Below are 21,111 nucleotides of genomic sequence, written 5' to 3'. Positions count from 1 at the left end.
GTAAAGTGGAACATAAATGTAATATGGAAACATGTTTCCTGGTACATGCTAGCTATTGCTTTCTGTGGTATTTCAGCATTCTTTAGCAACGAAGTCAAAAAAACATCTTGGAAGGATGATGTTTGAGTTGCATTATTCTTGATATTCTGAACATGCAATAGAATATTAGAATGCTTGATACAGTATTTAACGGCTGTTTTGGTAGGTCCTTTTGAATGTCTAGATTCTCAGTCAAACTTTTTTAATTCATTCATTCGTAGTGTCATCATGCCAGTAAGATTTTCACTGATACATCAATAGCATCCAAAGAAATTAATACAACTGGCTGTGTTAAACTGTGAAAACAGATAATGACATTGTTTGTGTCATGAAGATATTACCAGAAATATCCCTCCCTCAGCTAAGAGTTACACATTAACTCAACTTTTTATTTTTTCGCCATATACAAATGTTCCTGCTGTTGTTGTTCTGTAGATTTTACATTGGCTCATTGTATTATATCTGTACTAGTGTTCATTTTTCACCTTTGATGAGAATGAATGAATTCAGTTTTCATGCAGCATTGGAATTTGGAGGATGATCGGTTTCCAGTTTGTATCCATAAATAAAACAAACCCCTTATTTATGTGAAATTGAATTTTGATAAGCCTCTTAAGGTAATTAACATATCCATTCAAACCAGTTCTTGTTGAAAGCATAATTTTGTATTGAGCTCTAAACTCATGCTGTCTTCTAAAAATACTTCTGTGAGCCACCATTGTAGGACAGGCTGGTATTTTCATGCTTCATGTTTTTCTACTGGGTCATTACACCAGTCATGGGATTATTTCTGCATCTGCATTCTGATCAGTATGACATGTTTACAAAAGTCTGAAACATAACACACATTCCTTCCAACAACTTCTAAGATTTTGCAACAGACATTATATTTCCAATAAGTAAAATACTACTGTTTTGGTCAATATTTCAGAGCCAACAGTGGTGGTCAATAAACAAGTGCAAAAGCATTGAACAATATCATCTGATATGGATGTAAATACCCTCATTTTAAAGCTGACAGACTGCACCTCAACCTTATATTCATTGTTTTCATGGTTTTAGTTCAAATCCATTGTGCTGGAGTGCAGAGCCAACAGAACAAATGTCCCAATACTGCATTTAACTTGAGTTTTTTTTGCATTTTAATTCATTTTGAATGACAGTCTTCCATGGTGATTTATTATTGCTTGTTTCTTTTCTTTTTGAAAAGACAGTACTGTAATGTTTCTGGGGTCCTGAGTTCTGAGGGGTGTGCTGCAGGAGCTTCGAGCTCTTGCGCCATGGAGGCAGGGGCCACGCCCGTCAACCCAGGCCAGGAGCAGGGACTGCGACGCCTCTCCTTTGCCTACCAGGGCCTCTCAGAGATCCCCTACGACAGCATCCTGGAGCAGTGCGAGACACTGGAAGTGCTGGACCTCAGCTACAACACGCTGGAGGAGTATCCTTCTGCACCCCCTGCACACGCACTGGGTGTGGTCATCTGTGTGTGTGGGATTTATGTACAAATGTCCTCTGTTCAGGTCGTTAGCCATAGCTTGTTCCCCTTCATTGCTGCATATATCAGGGTGAAGGTTATTTTGTAAAAGCTGCAGGTACGGCATGTGCATGTCCCACAACTACATAGAAACCACGGGGCTACAACTATGCATTCCATTTGGGGATACATATATTCATTTCACTTTGAATGCTGAGCCATATTGTGCTGTGTGGAAACTCACTATTGCATCCCACTGTCATAAAATGCCTGCTTTAATTTCATTGTACTGAGTGGCAAATACGTACGCTACTTTCTCCCCCTATAAGAGATCACTTGTGCATTTATCCTCCCTTAATTCAGATGATAACGGAGCCCAGCTCTCCTGGGGGAACTGGAGAAGCTCAGCACGCTCATCCTGGACTCTAACAACTACAATTCCCACGTCAAGTTCCCCTACATGCCCAGCATCACTACCGTTTGGATCAACAAGAACAAGATCAGTAACCTGCCCATCTTCGTGGAGGAAATCAGCAGGAAGTTCCCCAATATAAAGTGAGCACTGGATCACCCCTATACTGTGGCCTTGGGGATGAGGCAGTCCAGTCTGACCATTTGCCCTCTCTTCTCAGGATTCTAAGTATGATGAACAACGAGGCGGCTCCCAGCTACTTCAATGGAGGGACTTTGACACAGTACATTGATTACAGGTAAACTGAACAGTTACTCTGTGGAGGCTGTCTGTGATTTAAATGACCTTTCACAAGTTTGGTTGTTCGCCATGTTTGCCTTTTCATATTTTTGACTGGAAAACAGTACTCCCATTTTTTATATATTTTTGACTAACAAACTGAACCTCCTTTTTTATATATTTGCATTTCTCCCTCTTTCCAAAGAGTACTTTTTTAGGTACTGTTGTTATCTGTGCAACACTCCTTCTCTAACTCATTTCACATTTTTAAAAATAGTTTTGCATGTTCTGTGGAAATAACACTCCTTTTTTGCAAATCCTTAAATACATCCGACTGTTGAGGTGCCGATAATATATTGTTCATTTTATATACAATACCTTTATGTGTTGTAATCCATATTTATGATCATTATGGTGATGTTCTGATGGGCATGTTGGCATTCCTCCCCTCAGGCAGTATGTGATCAGTCAGATCCCCGGTCTGGAGGTACTGGATGACACAGAGGTGCTGGAGCAAGAGCGCATGCAAGCTAAGAAGACCTACAGGATGCAGAGGATAAAAGACAACTGCAAGAGGAAGAAAGAGCTTCACCGCTGATCCCATCACATCTGCCGGCTGTTTGGCTTTCCTCTGAACTCTGAATTCTACTTTCAAGATCTTTTCATCTGAAACGGAAGACTGTGCAATTTAAGATTTAACATAAATAATCGTTGTTGCTTGGATTTTTGGTTCCAGAAGGGGGCGGGTGACTTAAAAGAAATCTGAGATTCTGTTTCTTTTTTTTTTTTTACAAAATCTAGAAGGAAGATTTATTTATTTCGACCAGGATTTATTTTTGAGTGGCAGTGTTAGCAATTTTGTTAAATACCTGAAGTTATTATTAATTGTCTTATGTGAGAAGGATGCACATTTGAGTATTTCTCCTTTTATAAATGATTGCATATATCTAATCACATTTTAGGATGTATACTCTTTTCAGAGTGAAAAAACATCTGGAATGTATGTCGTTCAGTTTGGGGACAAACAATGCTTTTCCCTACAATCACAAGGCTTAGTCAGCTGAGTGCCTTATTTTTCAAACATGTAGCTGTTTTCTGCAAGATAGATCCTTCCAGATTTTAAGTGTGCTTGTCTGTAGCAGCTGGCCTCACAGAACAGCTTGAAATCAATTGTGGACAAATGGTGTGTAAGTTACTATGTACAGGGAAGAGCAATACTTGGCATGAGCTGTCATTTTTAGACCAATGCTTATTTGATATTCCAGCCTTCTTCAGAATTCTGACTCAAGGTTCTTTTGGCGGAGTGTTCTAAATGATATGCTACTTTCCTGTCAAAACGTTCACTCTTGCAGTCCACAACAATAACAGTAGGGGGCACTCGTACTCTGGGAAGACAAAGCCTGAAAAGAAGCAATACAGGGCATTTGATTGTATTTTTATTAGTTGAAAAAAATATACATAATTATATAATATACTATAATATATAAAATTATATACTGCCACTGAGCTTTCTTCAACACCTCTGATGAGTGTTTAAACATCTCATCTCACATAAGTGTCGAAAATGGCAAACAGGAAGTCAGCTAAACATCTTGATGGCAGATATCAACTTCTTATTTATTGCTGCTTTGACATCTTCCATAAAATATCAAAACTGAATGTGTTTCTTACTGGCACTTTTACTCGGAACCAAACTAAAGGGCAAAGATAAACTATCCTATATTGGCATTGCTGTTATGTGTTAAGCAGATTGGGACAACAGTGTGGTGAAATACGCTGGCAGAAGAGTGTGCCATGTCTAACTGAAATCAGACTATTCAGGCTGTATTATGCAGGAGCATTTGCAAGACCCAGCATGCTATCGAATAGAGGTAACTAGAATGGACTTCATTAATAAGGAAAATATTTAAATTTGCTAAATTAAAGAACCTCAAAATATTTTCACCATACCCAATTTCTCCTCATGTGTTTGGCTAGGCTTTTTTTGGTAATCATAAGAACATGAAAGCATGTTCTGTCAAAGAAAAAAAAAGTGATAACTAATTTCAGAATGGCAAAAAACAACAACCGAGTACACAATTTTAGCCGTAAAAATCGTGGCTAAGTATTTACAAAGGTGGATTATTTGTTATGTCCTTTACCATTCTTTTCTTTAGCAGCAATGTACAAAATTGTAAGTCTGGAAAAATCTGACATTGGAAAGGGCAAAGTTCAAGGATGAATTTATGGATCGTATTGTAGAATGGCTTTCCTTATTGTTTTGGAAGCTTATGAAACAAGACTTTAAAAATGCCTATATAGTTATACCCATGTAACAGAGCCAATATGTTGGGTATACACACAGGCCTAGGAAATGTATGGTTCCTGCTGAACTTGCACTGACCTTTGGTATAGTTTTCTAGTAAGGTATAGCTGATAAGAAGTAAGCTGAATCATTACCGTAATATCTGTAATATACATGAAACAGAATTCAATTGTGAACAACTGCCTTGAAATTAGCTGTGATTAATATATATATATATATATATATATAGAGAGAGAGAGAGAGAGAGAAGTCTTCCAGATGTGCGATACTACAGGCAGAAACCCGAATACTCTTTAATTTCCTTTATGTCTATTCTGCCTCCTTGCCCACAGGAAGCTAAGCAATAGGCCTATTTAGTGCAAGTAGAGTGCGCTGTAAATACGTAAAAAAACATGCTGTCGACTACACATACAAATCATACAGCTAATAACTATGGCTTGGTTATGGTGATTGTTTAAAAGTTGCGCACAGATTGTGGATATTACCGCTATGTAGTCATAGCAATGCACTGTGTAAGAGTGAGTCACATGACTGAGATTTTTTTCGAGGAGGCGCGTCGCTGGAGTAGGCTAGTCATTCGCTTCTGTCTTAAGATAACCAAGGACACCTGATAAGACACCTGTCCACTAGCTTGTCAACTGAAGGTAATATATTAAAATAGCCCGTATTTAGCTGTCGCTAGTTAAATAAATGCTTTGGTGTGAGAGACGTTACTTTCGCGTGGGGTTTGCTAGCTGGCTAGCATTAGCCACCATCACTTGAGGATATCACGTTATTAACAGCACCGGCACATGATGCGGTTTTTCAGTTAACTTGCTAACTTTAGCATTCGCGCTAACTGTTAACCGGGACTGCACTCTTTAGTCGGCTGTGTTTTCGGACATTTCTGTTACGAGAAACCTGACTAACTAGCTGGAATGTTACATAGCTACTATTCTGCAAGCGAGCAAGCTGCCTAGCTACGTGGTTTGAATTTTAGCTGGGTGGTTAGACTAGCCAACTTTATGTTAACAATGTTAGCTAACTTGCTAGTTGTCATTGGGAAATTGGCTGCTGTAGCTGCAAACTATTAATTAGATCGTATTAGCGAATATCTCAAGTTAGATTGCTTTGCCTGGTTGTAATTTACAATAAGGCTATTCGTGCATTCATTCTGTTGCTAGCTATCTGGCGTGCTAGCTAGCTAGCTGTCTAGCTACTTTCGCAAGTTATGCAAAGCATTTTACTATTCTTATTAGCTGTATGGCGTGTGCTAGCTAGTTAGCTGACCAGTGAGTTTGCTCACTAACCGACGATGACTGTTACCGGTGGCCAGGATACTGCGAATTATTCTGCCAAATAGGAAATTACGGAGGTGTGTTAAGGCCAATATAAATTATTGATCAGCCTAACTTTGTTTACTGCAAGTAAGATTCTGATAACATCAGACCATGTAACTAGACTAGCCGCGTATTTAACTTTAAGCCAACGTTACTTCCGAAGCCTGCTTAGGTAGACACAGCATGCTAAGAGACTATTAGATTGCATTGGCAGTGTCAAAGTAGACCTTGCCCTTTGGCTGAGTAACCTAAGACATTGTCAACATTTGATGCAGTTTAATATTTACCTTCCCGCTGTCTCTTTAGTAGCATAGCGCAAGAGTTTTAATAAGCACGAAGAAGAACAGGGTACTCTGTCGATTTGCATTCAGGTTTATTAGCTGCATTCCAAAATAATAATACAAAACATAAGGGTGGGGTTGCTTGGACACGTATACAGGTGGGAAAGTACGTAATATAAAAACATAGGTTACTGCTGTTTTTGAACCGCCTGTGCCAAAAATATTGACTTTGTGTTACTCAGTTGTTGACCCAACACCATTATGTCCTGTACTGATACACTGTTGGTGAACGTGACTTTGCAAGCAGAATTCTGGAAGCATTGAATTTGAAAAAGATTAGCTGGTTTGATGTTTTTGAGTGATTGAATACGCTAACATTATGGAGATATAACAATCGGAATGACTGTCATTTATCTGAGGCTGTCACTGTTTGTGTTATGTAACTGAAATCAGCTTTGCATTGCTGTTTACCAACACATGAAAAAGGGTCTGAGGTTACATGAGGGTACACGCAGTGTGTGGCTGAGCTGTGTTTAGTACCGGCGAAGTCCCCACGGGTCCTCTCCGATATCATAACAGACTTGCGTTCTCCGCTCCTCACTAGAGCAGCAGCTGGTGTCTACAGTGGGCTGACATGCATGCCAGATTGTACTATAAATAACATTAGGAAATGTATTCTTATCCTAACTTAAGCTGACCTGTACAGGTTATTCTTCAGCAGCAAAAGGTTTGCTACTTGAAGCATAGTTAATTGAAAATATACCATTCACAATTTCATTCACTTCATTCGTTCACTTGTCTCTTTGAATGTAGCAGTGGCTTACTGTTTACTTTCTGTTGCAGTGAAATACTGTTTTTTTTTTTGGAATTCCTGTGGTATTTTTATGGGTGAGCAATGCAATCTTTCATGAAACGCTCTGGTGTGTCCTCGGAGGTATAGTGGCTCACCCTGATTATCTGGTTGCTTCATGCAACAGGACAGACAGGGTCTGCTTGGTTAGTAGCTAGAACCCAAGTGCATTGTGGTGGAGATCTTGTTGATAATATGAAATGGAAAAAAGAGAAAACTGAGTAATTGACAGTGCATGTTATCGTTCTCCCCTTGCACAAAATGGCCTGGTTTCCTTGTTTGGTAGCTGGATTAGTGGTTGGCCAACAGGTCACCTTCTAATTACCTGCTTGACTACTCTGGCATTCATTTTTCTTAAGATTAGATTTTCAATGTTTTTGCATAGCTATATGCATTCAAATAAAGGACATTTTTGTGTTTTTCTCATAAAAGTGCGTTTTTATGAACATTGTGTTAATAGGGTTACAAAATTTTGGGAATATTCACATGTAAAGATTTTTCCACAGGACACGTTTCTGGAAATTTCAGAAAGTTTCTGGAATTTACTGGAAATTTTATGACCCTTTGCAGCCCTAGTTAACAGTTTGAATGAGCTGCTGATTCCTGCCACAGTTCTGTGAAGGATGCAGTTGGCCTGAACGGTTTTCCTGAACTAGTAGTATGTATTTTCCCCGTAATTAAGACTGTTAAACAAAACTGCAAATTGTGCATCATTTGGACCTTTTATAAGTATTTCAAGAAATGCTAAATAAAAAAACATAATGAAGTTTTTCTCTCCTTCTCAGATAATTATTCTTTCCCAGTCAACATAATGAACACATTAATTGGTCATTTTCTGAGTGAGCATGTAAAAATATTTTATGTAGCACCGATGGTTGCTGGGTGGCTCGCCTCGTTAAGGCACTGCTCTAGTGCACGGATGAGGCCCCGTGGTCTGGTGCCAGTTCTGGTCCAGTGCAGACAGTGGTCAGTAGCCCCAAAGGGAAATGCCCAGTTGGTTCTAGCATCACACAGAGATGGGAGGGTTTTAGTTGGTGGGGTGGTAGCATGCAGCTATCACTGTGCACTGTCCCCTGCTGTTTGATTGGCTGCCTGCAAATCCACCCATTCAGCCGCACATGAGCAGTCTTCCTCCAGCTCATGTTCAGTGCAAGTGGACTTGCGATCTACGGTGTGATAAGCAGCAGGTGCTGATGTCATGACAAGGCTTGGAGGAGACAGGAAAGCTTGCTTGCGCTCCCCGAAATTGATAGCGGAGGTTTCAGCAACAAGCACTGTTAAAATGACGGAGCATTCCAAATTGGGGAGAAAAGGGATAATAATCGTAAATACTTTGATATGCAGGATTGTTTTTGAGCCTCTCAGAAACCAAGAGCACAACATTGCATATGAATGCACCACTAGCCTTTGCTTGCTTTCTTCTTTTTTGAATACTTCATTTCTGGCATTTCTGGGCGTATGAACGCATTGTTTTTTGGGGAGAGAGAAAATTGTCTAATTTAGAACATAAGGTAGTCCGCACAGACCCTGAAGTATCTAAGCACATTGAAATTGTTTGGAAGGCTTGGTAGAATGTTTTGATAGTGCAGGTGTTGTAAATCAGATATTGGTGCATTTGATAGCGAAGCAGGGCATCACAGGATTCCTTTGTCTGAAGAGGCGAACGTGAGGTGTGCTGCAAAGTGTTTGGATGTTATATCATGCCAGATTTTATCAGGAGGGGTTTTTAGGTTTAGTGAGAGGTGAACGTGCCATATTGAGTCTTTGGTGAGTTTCTGAGGCTGATGCATAGGATGTGCAGTATGTGCTCTTTTTCTGAGGTGAAAATGGCAGGAAGCTGCATTTGAAACGGAAAGATGCTTTTATCTGTAATGAGCAGAATAGGAGGGCTTGAGCCATAATGTCTGACTGTCTGATAGCCTGTTTTCTCTCAGCATCCATCTTTTTACATTACATTACATTTATTTAGCAGACACTTTTATCCAAAGCGACGTACAAAATTACGTCTCCCTTGAGGAAGTTTAGTCATTCTATTGTCCACTGGCATATTTGGGTATGCTCCAAATTTTTGTAATCTTACACCATTTGGTTGCACTGCGATCGGAATATTCATCAACCTGCCCAGGGACTACAGATGAAAATTAGCCTGTATGGCTAAATATGGCACATTTACATGGTGCATCTAAGTTCTCATTTTTATTCATATGCAGTGTCTCTTTATTAAATAAAATAAACCAAAAAGAAAATTAAAAATACAGGTGGATCCTTTCTGGGAAATTGCTGCTTTTGTAGTTGTCCGAGCATTCCCTGGAAGGCCTATCTGGTGAGCTGGGTTATTCCACGTCACCCCAGACACCATGGTTTAGATTTGAACTGAGATTTTCTTACATCAACTCCAAAATAAACTATCCTGTAAAGGGGCGGAGATAGGTCTCGGTCCCTCTCTCTGAATAGCGGTTGGTGTGCTATCTCCGGTGGTGTGATCCCAATTGTCACGTACCACTCCTTGGCTTTTGGCTGGGGCTCAAGTATTTTGGTGTTAAATAGAGCCAGAAAAACAGTGTCTCTCACTGGCAGGGAGATTGCTCTCAGCCTGCAGACCGAGCGGGTTTAGCATCAGCCTATCTCAGAGTGGCAGACGCTGAGTCTGTGGAAGTGGGGTTGCCTGGTAATTTCTGCAGCTTATGTGCTCGGGGAACTTTGAAACACTCCCGTTCAATTACAGCGGCTTTCCCCGTCACGTGCCGCGGCTGGATTACTGTTTTGCTGTCGAGCTGTTGCTGTTGGCCGATGCTCAAAGGCTGGGGAGGCTGAAGGCACAGAAGGTTTTGTGTTTATGGGGTCTGATGATATAGTGCCTTGTGGAAATTGCCGTTGCGTGCGATGATGGCTTTGGCAGAGTGATAATCGCTCTGCTTCTCCCTCAGGTGATCGAGTCGGAGCGTCCGTAGCCATGAGCAACCCCTTCGCGCACATCGTGGAGGCCCTGGACCCACGGAAACCTGAGCACAAGTTCTACAACCTGTCCAAACTCCAGGATGCCAGATACAGTAAGTTCTGAGAACAAATCTTGTTGTCATGGAAAATGTATTCAAGTTGTAAGTTAAAAGAACAATATATGCCCTAGCTATGATGTAAGTACCTAACTACCTACTTCACTTGACTTAAGGCACAAATTAATTTATGTATTACATTACATTACAGGCATTTGGCAGAGATTTGGTATAAATTGAATGCAATGCAATGTAAATGCAGTGTAAGTCGCTAATGCCTGTAATGTAATGTAATCAAGGGTTGACACTTTTACTTTTAATAACAATGGTTGTTTTATAGTATCTGTCTCCTCAGTCCTTCAGTGCAGATTCAGGGTTGTAGAATGGCAGACCAAACTTAGACCAGAATAGCAGCTCAAATTTGTGATTGGAGCTCACATGGTGGTAAACGGGAATGAGAGAGCAGTATCAACATCTATCAGCTTTTATGACGTGTGGCGTGGTCGGCTTGCATCTGTGGAGCAGTCCAGGTGAAGCGTTCTGCTCCGGCTTATTTCAGAGCAGCCCAACTCTTACATGCCATTTCTGAGAACTACCCTGTCTACATGTATGAAATGGTGCAGAATGTTTTTGTGCCATGGTCTTCATTAAAGTCTGAGCCTTTAGCAGCCAGACCTGGGTGAAGTGCATATTTTATATACTTTGACTCTTCAGATCCTGGTAAAATTCAAAAAGACTTGCAAGTCCTAGAGATGGACTATTCAACAAAGCTGAAACGCACAAGCATCTGAAAGAAGACTTTTGTGCTCGATACAGGACATATATTTTTCATTTGGGGTTACGTATAGACGTTTTACTGGTGTCAGAAAGGTTAGCCTGTCTGGCGTAATGTATTTGAAGCAGGCGTGTTAGCACCGCGAGGCTCGCGCAGGTAGCAGTAAATCAGCACGGTGCGGTGAGCGGCTGTTGTGCCCCACAGCCCGGCTGCCCTTCTCCATCCGGGTGCTGCTGGAGGCGGCGGTGAGGAACTGCGACGAGTTCCTGGTGAAGCGGGCGGACGTGGAGCGCATCCTGAGCTGGGCGGAGGCTCAGAGCCAGAGCGTGGAGGTGCCCTTCAGGCCCGCCCGGGTGATCCTGCAGGACTTCACGTGAGTCCCGTCCCCTCTGCGCCAGGGCACACCTCTCCTACAAACCATTATCGTCTCCATCACACCTCCCTTTATGAGACCGCACGCCCGGAGTAGTGTCATTAAGCGCTTGTTTTGTTGGGGAATAATTGCTACTCCAGAGACCTAACCGAAAACACATTTTACAGAAGGGTTTTTAAAACCGTAATTTTCTCGGTTTGAGGGGCTATTATTAGTGGTTGTTCAGCGGTTGCGGTTAAAGCTCCGTTTGAAATGAATAGCTGGAAAGCTCATGGCCTTGCTTGATGCGATGGTTTTGGAAGAGGCTGCTGTTTCTCTGCCCGTGGGGCAGGGGGCGCTGTGCAGGCTGCGCTCACTCCCGTTCTCTGGCTCTCCTCTGGCAGCGGGGTGCCGGCGGTGGTGGACTTCGCCGCCATGCGCGACGCCGTGAAGACGCTCGGGGGGGACCCCGAGAACATCAACCCCGTGTGTCCCGCAGACCTCGTCATAGACCACTCCATCCAGGTGGACTTCAACAGAAAGCAAGTCTTCCTCTTTTCCCTTCGTAAGCGCGATGGCTTTGTGGTCATGGCCTTTTTGTACGGTACAATGCAACTTTTAGTTTATTTTAGTGTGGGTGATGGAAACAGACAGAGCAGGTGTTTCTGTGAATGATTGTAATTGTAGTTCCCAGCCGAGATTATTTATTTGTTTGTTTGTTTTTAGGAGAGCAGGAAAGTCTGAACTCCTTATGTATTTCTTCACTTTATTCTGACAAAGGGAAAGCAGAGAGAGTTATAGAGTAGGGGTCACATGTCAGGAGGAGCCAATGGCTGGAAAGCATACACCACATACTGTCCCAAAGCTGTGATTATGCGTATATATCTTACAGTGCACATTCTTTATGGACCTGTAGCCTATGTGATCTGTCTGTAAAAGATGCCCTGCGGTGATTGATTTCTGGAACGAACGCTTGGAATGTTTTGGGCTTGTACGTGACGAACAGGGATTTAATGACCTTAAATTTACTGGCAGTGCGGAACGCGCTCCCCCTCTCGTGTCCTCAGAAACACGACGGCCATCCTGCCTCTTGTCAGCAGCCTGGGGGCAGGAAGTGAGGTCATGATTTATCTAAGGCAGCTGGAGGCGTGAGCCAAGTCCGAGCACGGCCTCGCTCGCAAAACAAAAAATGACCAAGTGGGATGTGCTGAAATCACCATGGCGATGGATCACATGGTGCAACTCGCAGTGCATGTTAAACACACTATTCACTGTTCTCATGCTGAGTTGGGAGGAGGGGTGCTCCGTTTGAAAGCATTGTTGTTTTTAATGTTTTTGTGCACACTCGGCTGTGTCCCTGCAGAGATCTGCTGCAACTGAAATCCTCTGAAACTAATGGATTTCACAAAATTGATATCTTCTGCACTCTGACTGGTTTTTTTTAGAGCCTTTTTCTGATGAACGTGGGGTTTTAAATCTGTATCAGAATGATAGCTGTCTTGTCGAAGTGTGTGGTACAGCCCAGCTTCCTGTATCCCCCCGGGCTTCTGCACTTGGTGGTACGTTCTGCAGGGTGGGCGGTTATGAACTTTGGTCCGCAGTGATGTTGAAACTCTTAGGCCTGTTGAGCCACTCGGTGTAAATGTCACAATGGCACAACACTCTCTAAGACCACCGGCCTTTGCACCATGTCCTCCTGCGTGTCCGTTCTACCATTGCATCAGGCCCCCACCGCGCCAGAATTTCATCACTGATTACAAACAGGCCCCAGATTTACTGCTTTAATTCCAGTTTAAAGCCAACACAAAGTATTATCATATTAAGAGAGGGACTGGGGTTTCATTAGTCCGTGGGCTTGTTGTTATTTAAATGTGTTAAATAACACATTTTCCATGAATTAAAGGTCTTCTGTTCTCCGTTTGAACTCCATTCACAAAAGGCGTCTAATTATTTTTGCAGTTTGGCACAGCTGGTGTTTCTGTTCTGTGCTTAGCTCGGTTTTCCTGTGCAGGGCTGGTGTTTGCCCATGTTGTCTTAAATGGGAATACAGGCTACCGTGTCCTGTGCTTGCGGTCATAACCCAATCGGTTTGCTTGCACGGTGGGAAGTTACCCTATCCCCTATCTTCCTCCCAGGTCTGATAGTCTGCAGAAGAACCAGGATTTGGAGTTTGATAGAAACAGGGAACGCTTTGAGTTTCTAAAGGTAAGCTTTAAAACGGAATGCTGGGATGAGAAACTTGGAGGAAGATGGAAGGGTGGTTTAAATCAAATGTTTATTTTTATTGATGTCAGAGGCTTGTTTCCCTCCATTATGAATTCTGCCTTACTGATGACGTGAAGCTACTGAACATTTTTTACATACCAATAAGAAGTTTGCCTGTGAGTCGGCGCCATTGTCTCAGTGCATAGGCGATGCTTTGAAGTCATTGGCTGAGTCGTTCTATAACTGCGATGCTATTGGTCCACAGTGGGGCTCCAAAGCCTTCAGGAACATGCGGATCATCCCCCCGGGCTCCGGCATCGTGCACCAGGTCAACCTGGAGTACCTGGCCAGGGTGGTCTTTGACCAGGACGGGTTCTACTACCCCGACAGCCTGGTCGGCACGGACTCCCACACCACCATGATCGACGGCCTGGGCGTGCTGGGCTGGGGTGAGGTCCTCGTTCTCCCGCTCATTGCACTTCAGTCCCCTGAGCTGACCCAGACTGCACTTCTCTCTCTCTTCAGCTCTGCGTGACTTAGCTTGCGTAAGATTGAGGATGTGGGCAGTGGTAATTGTTAGGAGGTGCTGTTAGTGGGAGGGGTTTGTAATGACTTATGTGACCTCTGCAGGAGTGGGCGGTATTGAGGCGGAAGCTGTGATGCTGGGCCAGCCTATCAGCATGGTGCTGCCTGAGGTCATCGGCTACAGGGTGCTGGGCTCTCCAAACAAGCTCATAACCTCCACAGACATTGTGCTCACCATTACCAAGGTAGGATGTGCTGGTTGTCTGAGTCGTATAGAAATGAGACCTGCGTCCTGCAATATGAGCTGGTCAGAAAAATTGCTGTTTTTCTGGTGGTTGGGTGGCTCATTCGGTTAAGGCATCACGCTGTGGTACATGGATGAGCCTCACGGCCTCGGATCGAATCTTGACTGTGCTAGTGCCAGCTGGCTGGTAACTCCATTGAACAGCGTGCATTTGTCATCAGGGTATGGGACGGTTGAGTCGGCTTGGGGTCCCCGTTTCTGCACTAGTAACTCCTGGGTGCTCGTGGATCCCGTGTTAAAGCTGCAAATAAAAGGTCTTCCTCCAACTCCACGCTATGCAAGCTTTGCTGTAGCCTGAGATGTGAAAATAAGCAGCTGGCGACACTATGTTTTTTGGAGGGAAACTGGTCTGCACTCCCCCAAATCCGCACTGTGGTTTGGGCATGCACACGGCTCCGGTTTCGGATAATTGGGCATTCCAAATTAGCGTGGGAATTGGAGAAGTGCAGCCCCACATTATGTTATAGTTTTTTTAAAAAGGAGGGGGAAAGAAAACTGCTATTTTTGGTCATCTAGTGGGCTGCTTTCTTCAGTTATAGGCTCTATTATAGGCCTATGGGTCATCATGCCTGGTGTTATTTCGCAGGGCACAGTAGTAGTTTGGTTATTTTTGTGTATAAAATCCCCTCCCCTCTTTCCTCTTCCCCCAGCACCTTCGCCAGGTGGGTGTGGTGGGGAAGTTTGTTGAGTTCTTCGGGCCGGGCGTGGCCCAGCTGTCCATCGCTGACAGGGCCACCATCTCCAACATGTGCCCCGAATACGGCGCCACAGCCGCCTTCTTCCCCGTGGACTACATCAGCATCAAGTACCTGGAGCAGACGGGTGAGCGTCACCTCAGAGCAAAGCACCGTCTCCTGTCGGCAGCACTGCTGATCTCAGATCAGTGATTAGCACTGTGCTGATCAGCTGTGTTCAGCTGGCTGAGTGCTAATCAGAGTTTGGCATTTGGTGTCAGTGGAATGTGTAATGAGGACGAGGTACACAACAAAGTTGCTCCTATTTGACCTTTCATGCAGCTAGTGTGATGTTGGAGCTCCCTCTCCTGGGTGAAGCTGGTACTTCTCTAGGTTTTTTACAGTATTTGTTGAAAGTGGTTCCTCATTTAAACATTTCATGTGTAATGAAGAAATGCAGTTGCTTGTAGTCTGAAATGTGCCGAATCTATAGCTCAGAGTGAGTGATTTTGCTTGTTATTATTTGGAATTATCCTTCCTTGACTTTTTTTGCCTGAATTTTATACATGGTGTTTCAGGAAGAGATCCAGAGAAGCTACAGTACATCTCTCAGTACCTGAAAGCAGTGAGCATGTTCAGAGACTACAGTGATGCTTCACAAGATCCTGAATTCACGCAGGTACAGCTTTCAAACAGCCAGTTTATTGGGCACTACAGAGTAGATATCTGGACTGGCCTCTCACATCGAGAAACAATGTTAATTGGATCTCAGCGTATATAATAATGTAATAATTGACTCAGCACTCAAGTGATGATGAATACTATTATTTGAAATGTTGGGTGATAACGATTCCATATCCAGAATGCCTCAGTGACACTGCTGTGTATTTCCTGCGCAGGTGGTGGAGTTAGACCTGGGCACAGTTGAGCCTTGCTGCAGCGGGCCCAAGAGACCTCAGGACAAGGTGTCCATGTGCGACATGAGGAAGGACTTCGAAGCATGTCTCGGGGCTAAGGTAAAATCCCTAACGGCTTCTACGGTCAACCAGCAACCTTCTCTGTTTTTGTACGTGTGATACTGTGCAACGTGACCTTTCCTGAAGGCCCTTGGTTTGCTGTTCGGTGTCGTTTCAGCAAGGGTTTAAGGGCTTCCAGGTGGCCCCCGCGCACCACAACGCCTCGGTCTCGTTCAAGCACGGCGGCGCGCAGTACTCGCTCTCCCACGGTTCTGTGGTCATCGCCGCCATCACGAGCTGCACCAACACCAGCAACCCTTCCGTCATGCTGGGGGCCGGTACGTCCCGCTGAGTGTGCACCAGCACGGTACCGTCAGCTGCTAATCTGATAGTCCAGTGTGTTCCCTGGTCTTTGGGTTTAGTGCTTTTTAAGTGTGATTCAGTAATAGGATTGGGAGCAGAAGAGCCAATAGATATAGAAGCTGCTGCTCTGTTTAATTATCAATGCTGCATATTTCTATGGCTTGCAGTTGTGCTCTATATCCTATGTGAATGTGGTGAGTGTATAATGCCCTTAGCAGACTTGGTCATGCTGTAGTAACCAATGTTGTGGGAACGTTGCGGGGACGTTGATGCGGCGTTCTCTCTGCGTTTCCCAGGGCTCCTGGCAAAGAAGGCCGTGGAGGCGGGGCTGAGCGTGAAGCCGTACATTAAGACCAGCCTATCGCCCGGCAGCGGGGTGGTCACATACTACCTGAAGGAGAGTGGGGTCATGTCCTACCTGTCCCAGCTGGGGTAAGGACCTGCCTCAGTAACTGTGTGTTTGTGTGTGTGCGTGTGTGCGTGTGTGTGTGTGTGTGTGTGTATATATTTATATACTGTGCTACTATATCTTGTACCACTAGGTGGCAGTATACATCTTGTAAAGAATTATTTTCCTTTACATGTCATTGATGTACTAACATTAATAATGTGTTTGATAAATGTGCATTGTGAGCATTTGGGAGGCATGGTTCCAGTTACTGCTGTTTACTGGTGCTGAAGGACTAGTTCAACCTTTTGAAATGCAGTGCTGGACTGTGTCTGCTCTCAGGTTTGAGGTGGTGGGGTATGGCTGCATGACCTGCATAGGGAACAGCGGTCCTCTTCCAGAGTCTGTGGTGGAGGCTATTACTCAGGTACGCTCAGGCACACACTCATCTAGTACACATGCGCGTCTGCCGAGCAGTGCCTGACTGTGACGGTGTCCTTCTCCTCAGGGAGACCTGGTGGCCGTTGGGATCCTGTCCGGAAACAGGAACTTCGAGGGCCGTGTCCATCCCAACACCCGCGCTAACTACCTGGCCTCGCCGCCGCTGGTCATCGCCTACGCCATCGCCGGAACCATCCGGATAGACTTCGAGAAGGAGCCTCTGGGTGAGAGGGCACAAAAAACAGCCGTACAGGAAGCTGACATGCATTTCTCACAAATGCAGGGGTAGATGGGTAATGTAGTTTCTCAGTGCAGGTGCTCAGTCCATGTCATAGAAAGTGCTTTCAGTAAATCTGTAAGTGCAGCTAATCCTTCAGAAAAGGACTGGGCCAGTATCCGTCTCTACGGTGGAAGGCGGCTTCGGTTGTGCTTTCGGCTGAGACTGATGGACACGTGTCCTGTCCCAGGTGTGAACGCTAAGGGGAAGGAGATCTTCTTGTCGGACGTCTGGCCCACGCGTGAGGAGATTCAGGCTGTGGAGAGGCAGTATGTGATTCCCGCCATGTTCAAGGAGGTCTACGAGAAGATAGATGTAAGGCTGCATACACTCAAAGAGTTCAAAGGTCTGTGGCACACATGCCGAGATTTAGTGAATGAGTAAGTGAATGTTGCCATGATGGCTATGTGTGTGTGTTTGTTTGTAGAAAGTGAATGAGCGATGGAACAACCTGAAGGCTCCCTCTGACAAACTGTATACCTGGGATCCCAAGTCCACCTACATCAAGTCTCCGCCCTTCTTCGACGGCCTGGTACGCAGTCGTTTTGCTCGTTTAAACATCGCCGGTTTGCACAGGTCACTTTCCGTCAGTCAAAGCTCAACTCCAGTTTGTTCTCACCAGACCAAGGAGCTGAAGCCACCCAAGTCCATAACGGACGCGTATGTGCTGCTCAACTTCGGGGACTCTGTGACCACGGACCACATCTCCCCTGCAGGGAACATCGCGCGAAACAGCCCCGCAGCGCGCTACCTGACCAGCAGGGGGTGAGCTGCACCCTTCGCTCATTTCTGTGTGTCTGCAGAGCCCTAGACCTGCGTTTTTTTTCTTCAGAATTTCTGCTAATGGTAAATAGCAGTAATGATAGGGTAGCTGGTCTTGTGAGTATTTTTCACGCCACCGTTTTCATTCCCGCAGCCTGAACCCGCGAGATTTTAACTCCTACGGATCTCGCCGTGGCAACGACGCGGTAATGGCCCGGGGAACCTTCGCCAACATCCGGCTCTTCAACAAGTTCCTGAACAAGCAGGCGCCGCGCACGCTACACCTGCCCTCCAATGAGACGGTAACTCTAATATGCTACAAATGAAGTGGCTGTCTACAGTGGCTCTCAGCCCGTTAGCGCTGAGCTGCTAATGTGTGCGTGCGTATGGTGTGTAAGCGCTCTCTCTCTCTCTCTCTCTCTCTCTCCCGGTGCAGCTGGACGTGTTCGACGCTGCGGAGCGCTACCAGCAGGCCGGCGTTCCGCTGCTGATCCTGGCCGGAAAGGAGTACGGGTCGGGCAGCTCCAGGGACTGGGCGGCCAAGGGCCCCTTCCTGCTGGTACGTCCTCTCTCTAACTCTGAACCTTTCTGCATGTGTGGTATCGCTTTTTCACAATTATTCATGTAAATGATCTGACATTGCAGTGGTGGTTATCTAATGGGAACACACAAGCTGGTTAGCATGTGTCAGTCAGTTGATTAAGAGTCCATAAGGAAATGCAGCGCTGTGCTGTGGTAAGAGAGCAGGTTGCATTGTGCCCCGGTGTTCTGGTGTCCTGCAGGGCATCAAGGCGGTGCTGGCGGAGAGCTACGAGCGGATCCACCGCAGTAACCTGGTTGGCATGGGGATCGTCCCGCTGGAGTACCTCCCCGGACAAACCGCCGAGTCCCTGGGGCTCACGGGCCGCGAGCGCTACACCATCGCCATGCCCGAGCCGCTCACCCCCAGGATGATCATCGACATTAAGGTACCGCCCACTGCACTCTGAGACCGCCCACTGCACTCTGAGACCGCCCACTGCACTCTGAGACAGCCCACTGCACTCTGAGACCGCCCACTGCACTCTGAGACCGCCCACTGCGCTCTGAGACCTCCCATTGCACTCTGAGACCTCCCCCTGCACTCTGAGACCTCCCACTGCGCTCTGTGACAGCCCACTGCACTCTGAGACCTCCCACTGCACTCTGAGACCGCCCACTGCACTCTGAGACCTCCCACTGCACTCTGAGACCGCCCACTGCACTCTGAGACCGCCCACTGCACTCTGAGACCGCCCACTGCACTCTGAGACCGCCCACTGCACTCTGAGACCGCCCCCTGCACTCTGAGACCTCCCCCTGCACTCAGAGACGGCCCACTGCACTCTGAGACCGCCCCTGCACTCTGAGACCGCCCCCTGCACTCTGAGACCGCCCACTGCACTCTGAGACCGCCCACTGCACTCTGAGACCTCCCACTGCACTCTGAGACCTGTAGTAAAACATGTAGTCTTAAAGGACATGACTGTGCTCATGACCGAGTCCTCTGTGCTGCTGCCCCTGCCCAGTAGCAGTGATTAGACTGTGCTGTGTTCTTTTTCCCCCAGCTGGACACGGGGAAGAGCTTCCAGGCCCGGATGAGGTTCGACACGGACGTGGAGCTCACCTACTTCCACCACGGCGGCATCCTCAACTACATGATCCGAAAGATGAGCGACAAGTAGAGGGGGAGAGTCCGCAGACAGAGCAAAAACGGCAGACTGTGGACGCAGCACCATTCCAGAGAGAGAGCGAAGGGAGAGAGTGGGAGAGAGAGAGGGGGAAAGATGGAGAGAGAGAGAGAGAGAGTGGGAGAGGGAGAGAGAGGGAGAGAGAGGGAGAGAGAAGGAGAGAGAGAGAAAGGGAGGGGGAGAGAAAAAACATTCCCAAGGATGAGCTGGCACTTTAAAGCATGTCTCTTCTGTTTTGGTCTTTTTTTTTTTGTAGGAAATATCAGAGTTCTGTTAACACATGTCGCCCTGCACCATCATGTTAGTAACCTAGGTATCACAGTCTGGCTTCAAATCCTACCTCATGCTTTGCCAAGTTCCCCAGCAGAAATAATGTAGTTTGAGTGTCTACTGCAGTGTGCCCTGTTTGTCAGTCTCGTTTACTTTTTTGTTTCTTGTAGGGATCCTGCCATAAATTTGTGTTTCTTCCCCCACGTAGTGTCTCTCTGATGTGGATGGCACATAGAACAGTAATGGGTGAGCCTACACTAATGGACAGCAACAGTGGGACAGAGCAGTGTTGTGTGACTCCCACTGGAAGTTGGTGGACAGTTTGGATTGCCATAGTAGCCTCTGTCACACTGCCACTGGGTCACAGGCCAGTTCAAATACAAGAGATGCACAGAAAAGGCTGGGAAGTGGGCAGACATCCAGTTAGCCAATAGCTATAGGAGCCGGTTGCATAAATGATGGAAGATGGAAAATGTGTACCATCTGTAGATGGATGCATACACGCATGCTGTTATTTTTACAGATTCAAAGTACTGTATGCATATGTTGTTTAATGTAGGCATTCACATACAGGAAGCAATGTTTGCCTTGAATGTTTATGGCTCTGTATACAGATTCATGCATTTTAGGACAATGGGTTGGGGGGGGACTATTTTTCAAAGTGCCTACATTTTTGCAGCCAATGATGTGGACACCAAAGGCTTGTTTTTTTTAAAGACTTGGTAAATTTGTCAGCCGTGGAATTGTGGCCTCCTGCACTTTGCGTTCGCGTTTCCATTTCCCCCGCAGCCCAGAGCGGCCTGGTGCTGTGTACTGAGACTGAGACCAGACTGTGGATCCACACACATGCGCAAAGGGTGCTAATATATCTGCTCCACGCTGGTCCATGACGTTCAGGAAGCGTTCCCATACAGAGCTCATCAAGAGCTCATTCCGCACTTGCGCACTCTGCAGTGAACTCTGCTGTAACCTTGACATTCTGCCATAGAACTGCTGCTCTCCCTGTTACCCCTACCGATCATGCATTAAAATACCCTCCCGTACTGCGGTGGCGCTACGGTTCTAACCTGAAGCCAGAATAAAAGTCTTTTTTTTCCCTTGTCAACTGTTTCCTTGTGTTTAATCCTTCTGAAGGTGTTCTCGACTCATTTTAAACTT

At 45.6% G+C, this 21,111-nt stretch overlaps 2 protein-coding genes across 7 annotated transcripts; both read left to right on the top strand.

The window, feature by feature from the left end:
- The first annotated feature begins 541 nt into the window (after positions 1 to 541).
- On the top strand, positions 542 to 2,992 carry LOC135259297 (leucine-rich melanocyte differentiation-associated protein). The gene is given in 4 exon segments (XM_064343505.1): positions 542 to 1,477; positions 1,877 to 2,068; positions 2,146 to 2,223; positions 2,658 to 2,992. Coding segments are annotated over 4 exon segments (684 nt in total). The 5' UTR covers positions 542 to 1,208; the 3' UTR covers positions 2,803 to 2,992.
- Positions 2,993 to 5,010: 2,018 nt separating this feature from the next.
- On the top strand, positions 5,011 to 21,058 carry aco1 (aconitase 1, soluble). Of its 6 annotated transcripts, none has more exons than XM_064343497.1 (21): positions 5,011 to 5,153; positions 9,887 to 10,009; positions 10,932 to 11,100; positions 11,484 to 11,621; positions 13,215 to 13,284; positions 13,550 to 13,733; positions 13,915 to 14,054; positions 14,764 to 14,935; positions 15,366 to 15,466; positions 15,687 to 15,803; positions 15,922 to 16,081; positions 16,403 to 16,538; positions 16,837 to 16,921; positions 17,003 to 17,159; positions 17,403 to 17,527; positions 17,640 to 17,744; positions 17,835 to 17,977; positions 18,129 to 18,276; positions 18,411 to 18,533; positions 18,757 to 18,942; positions 19,561 to 21,058. In XM_064343497.1, exons 2-21 carry the CDS (start codon positions 9,913 to 9,915, stop codon positions 19,675 to 19,677), a joined length of 2,673 nt encoding a protein of 890 aa, XP_064199567.1. In that variant the 5' UTR covers positions 5,011 to 5,153; positions 9,887 to 9,912; the 3' UTR covers positions 19,678 to 21,058. The 6 variants fall into 6 exon arrangements, with proteins under 6 accessions (XP_064199567.1, XP_064199570.1, XP_064199573.1 ...); XM_064343500.1 differs by lacking the exon at positions 5,011 to 5,153 and adding an exon at positions 5,217 to 5,863; XM_064343503.1 differs by lacking the exon at positions 5,011 to 5,153 and adding an exon at positions 6,019 to 6,275.
- Positions 21,059 to 21,111: the final 53 nt, after the last annotated feature.

Source organism: Anguilla rostrata, chromosome 7 (assembly GCF_018555375.3).
Source record: "Anguilla rostrata isolate EN2019 chromosome 7, ASM1855537v3, whole genome shotgun sequence".
Taxonomy (NCBI): Eukaryota; Metazoa; Chordata; class Actinopteri; order Anguilliformes; family Anguillidae; genus Anguilla; species Anguilla rostrata.
Note: the sequence above shows the minus strand (reverse complement) of the source record. Positions and strands in the feature narration are given on the sequence as shown.

Coding starts and splice junctions, on each gene's coding strand:
- aco1 (XM_064343497.1), top strand. CDS start 9,913: ATGAGCAACCCCTTCGCGCACATCGTGGAGGCCCTGGACCCACGGAAA. Junction 14,936..15,365: donor CAAGTACCTGGAGCAGACGG/GTGAGCGTCACC, acceptor ATGGTGTTTCAG/GAAGAGATCCAGAGAAGCTA. Junction 17,978..18,128: donor CGCTACCTGACCAGCAGGGG/GTGAGCTGCACC, acceptor TCATTCCCGCAG/CCTGAACCCGCGAGATTTTA.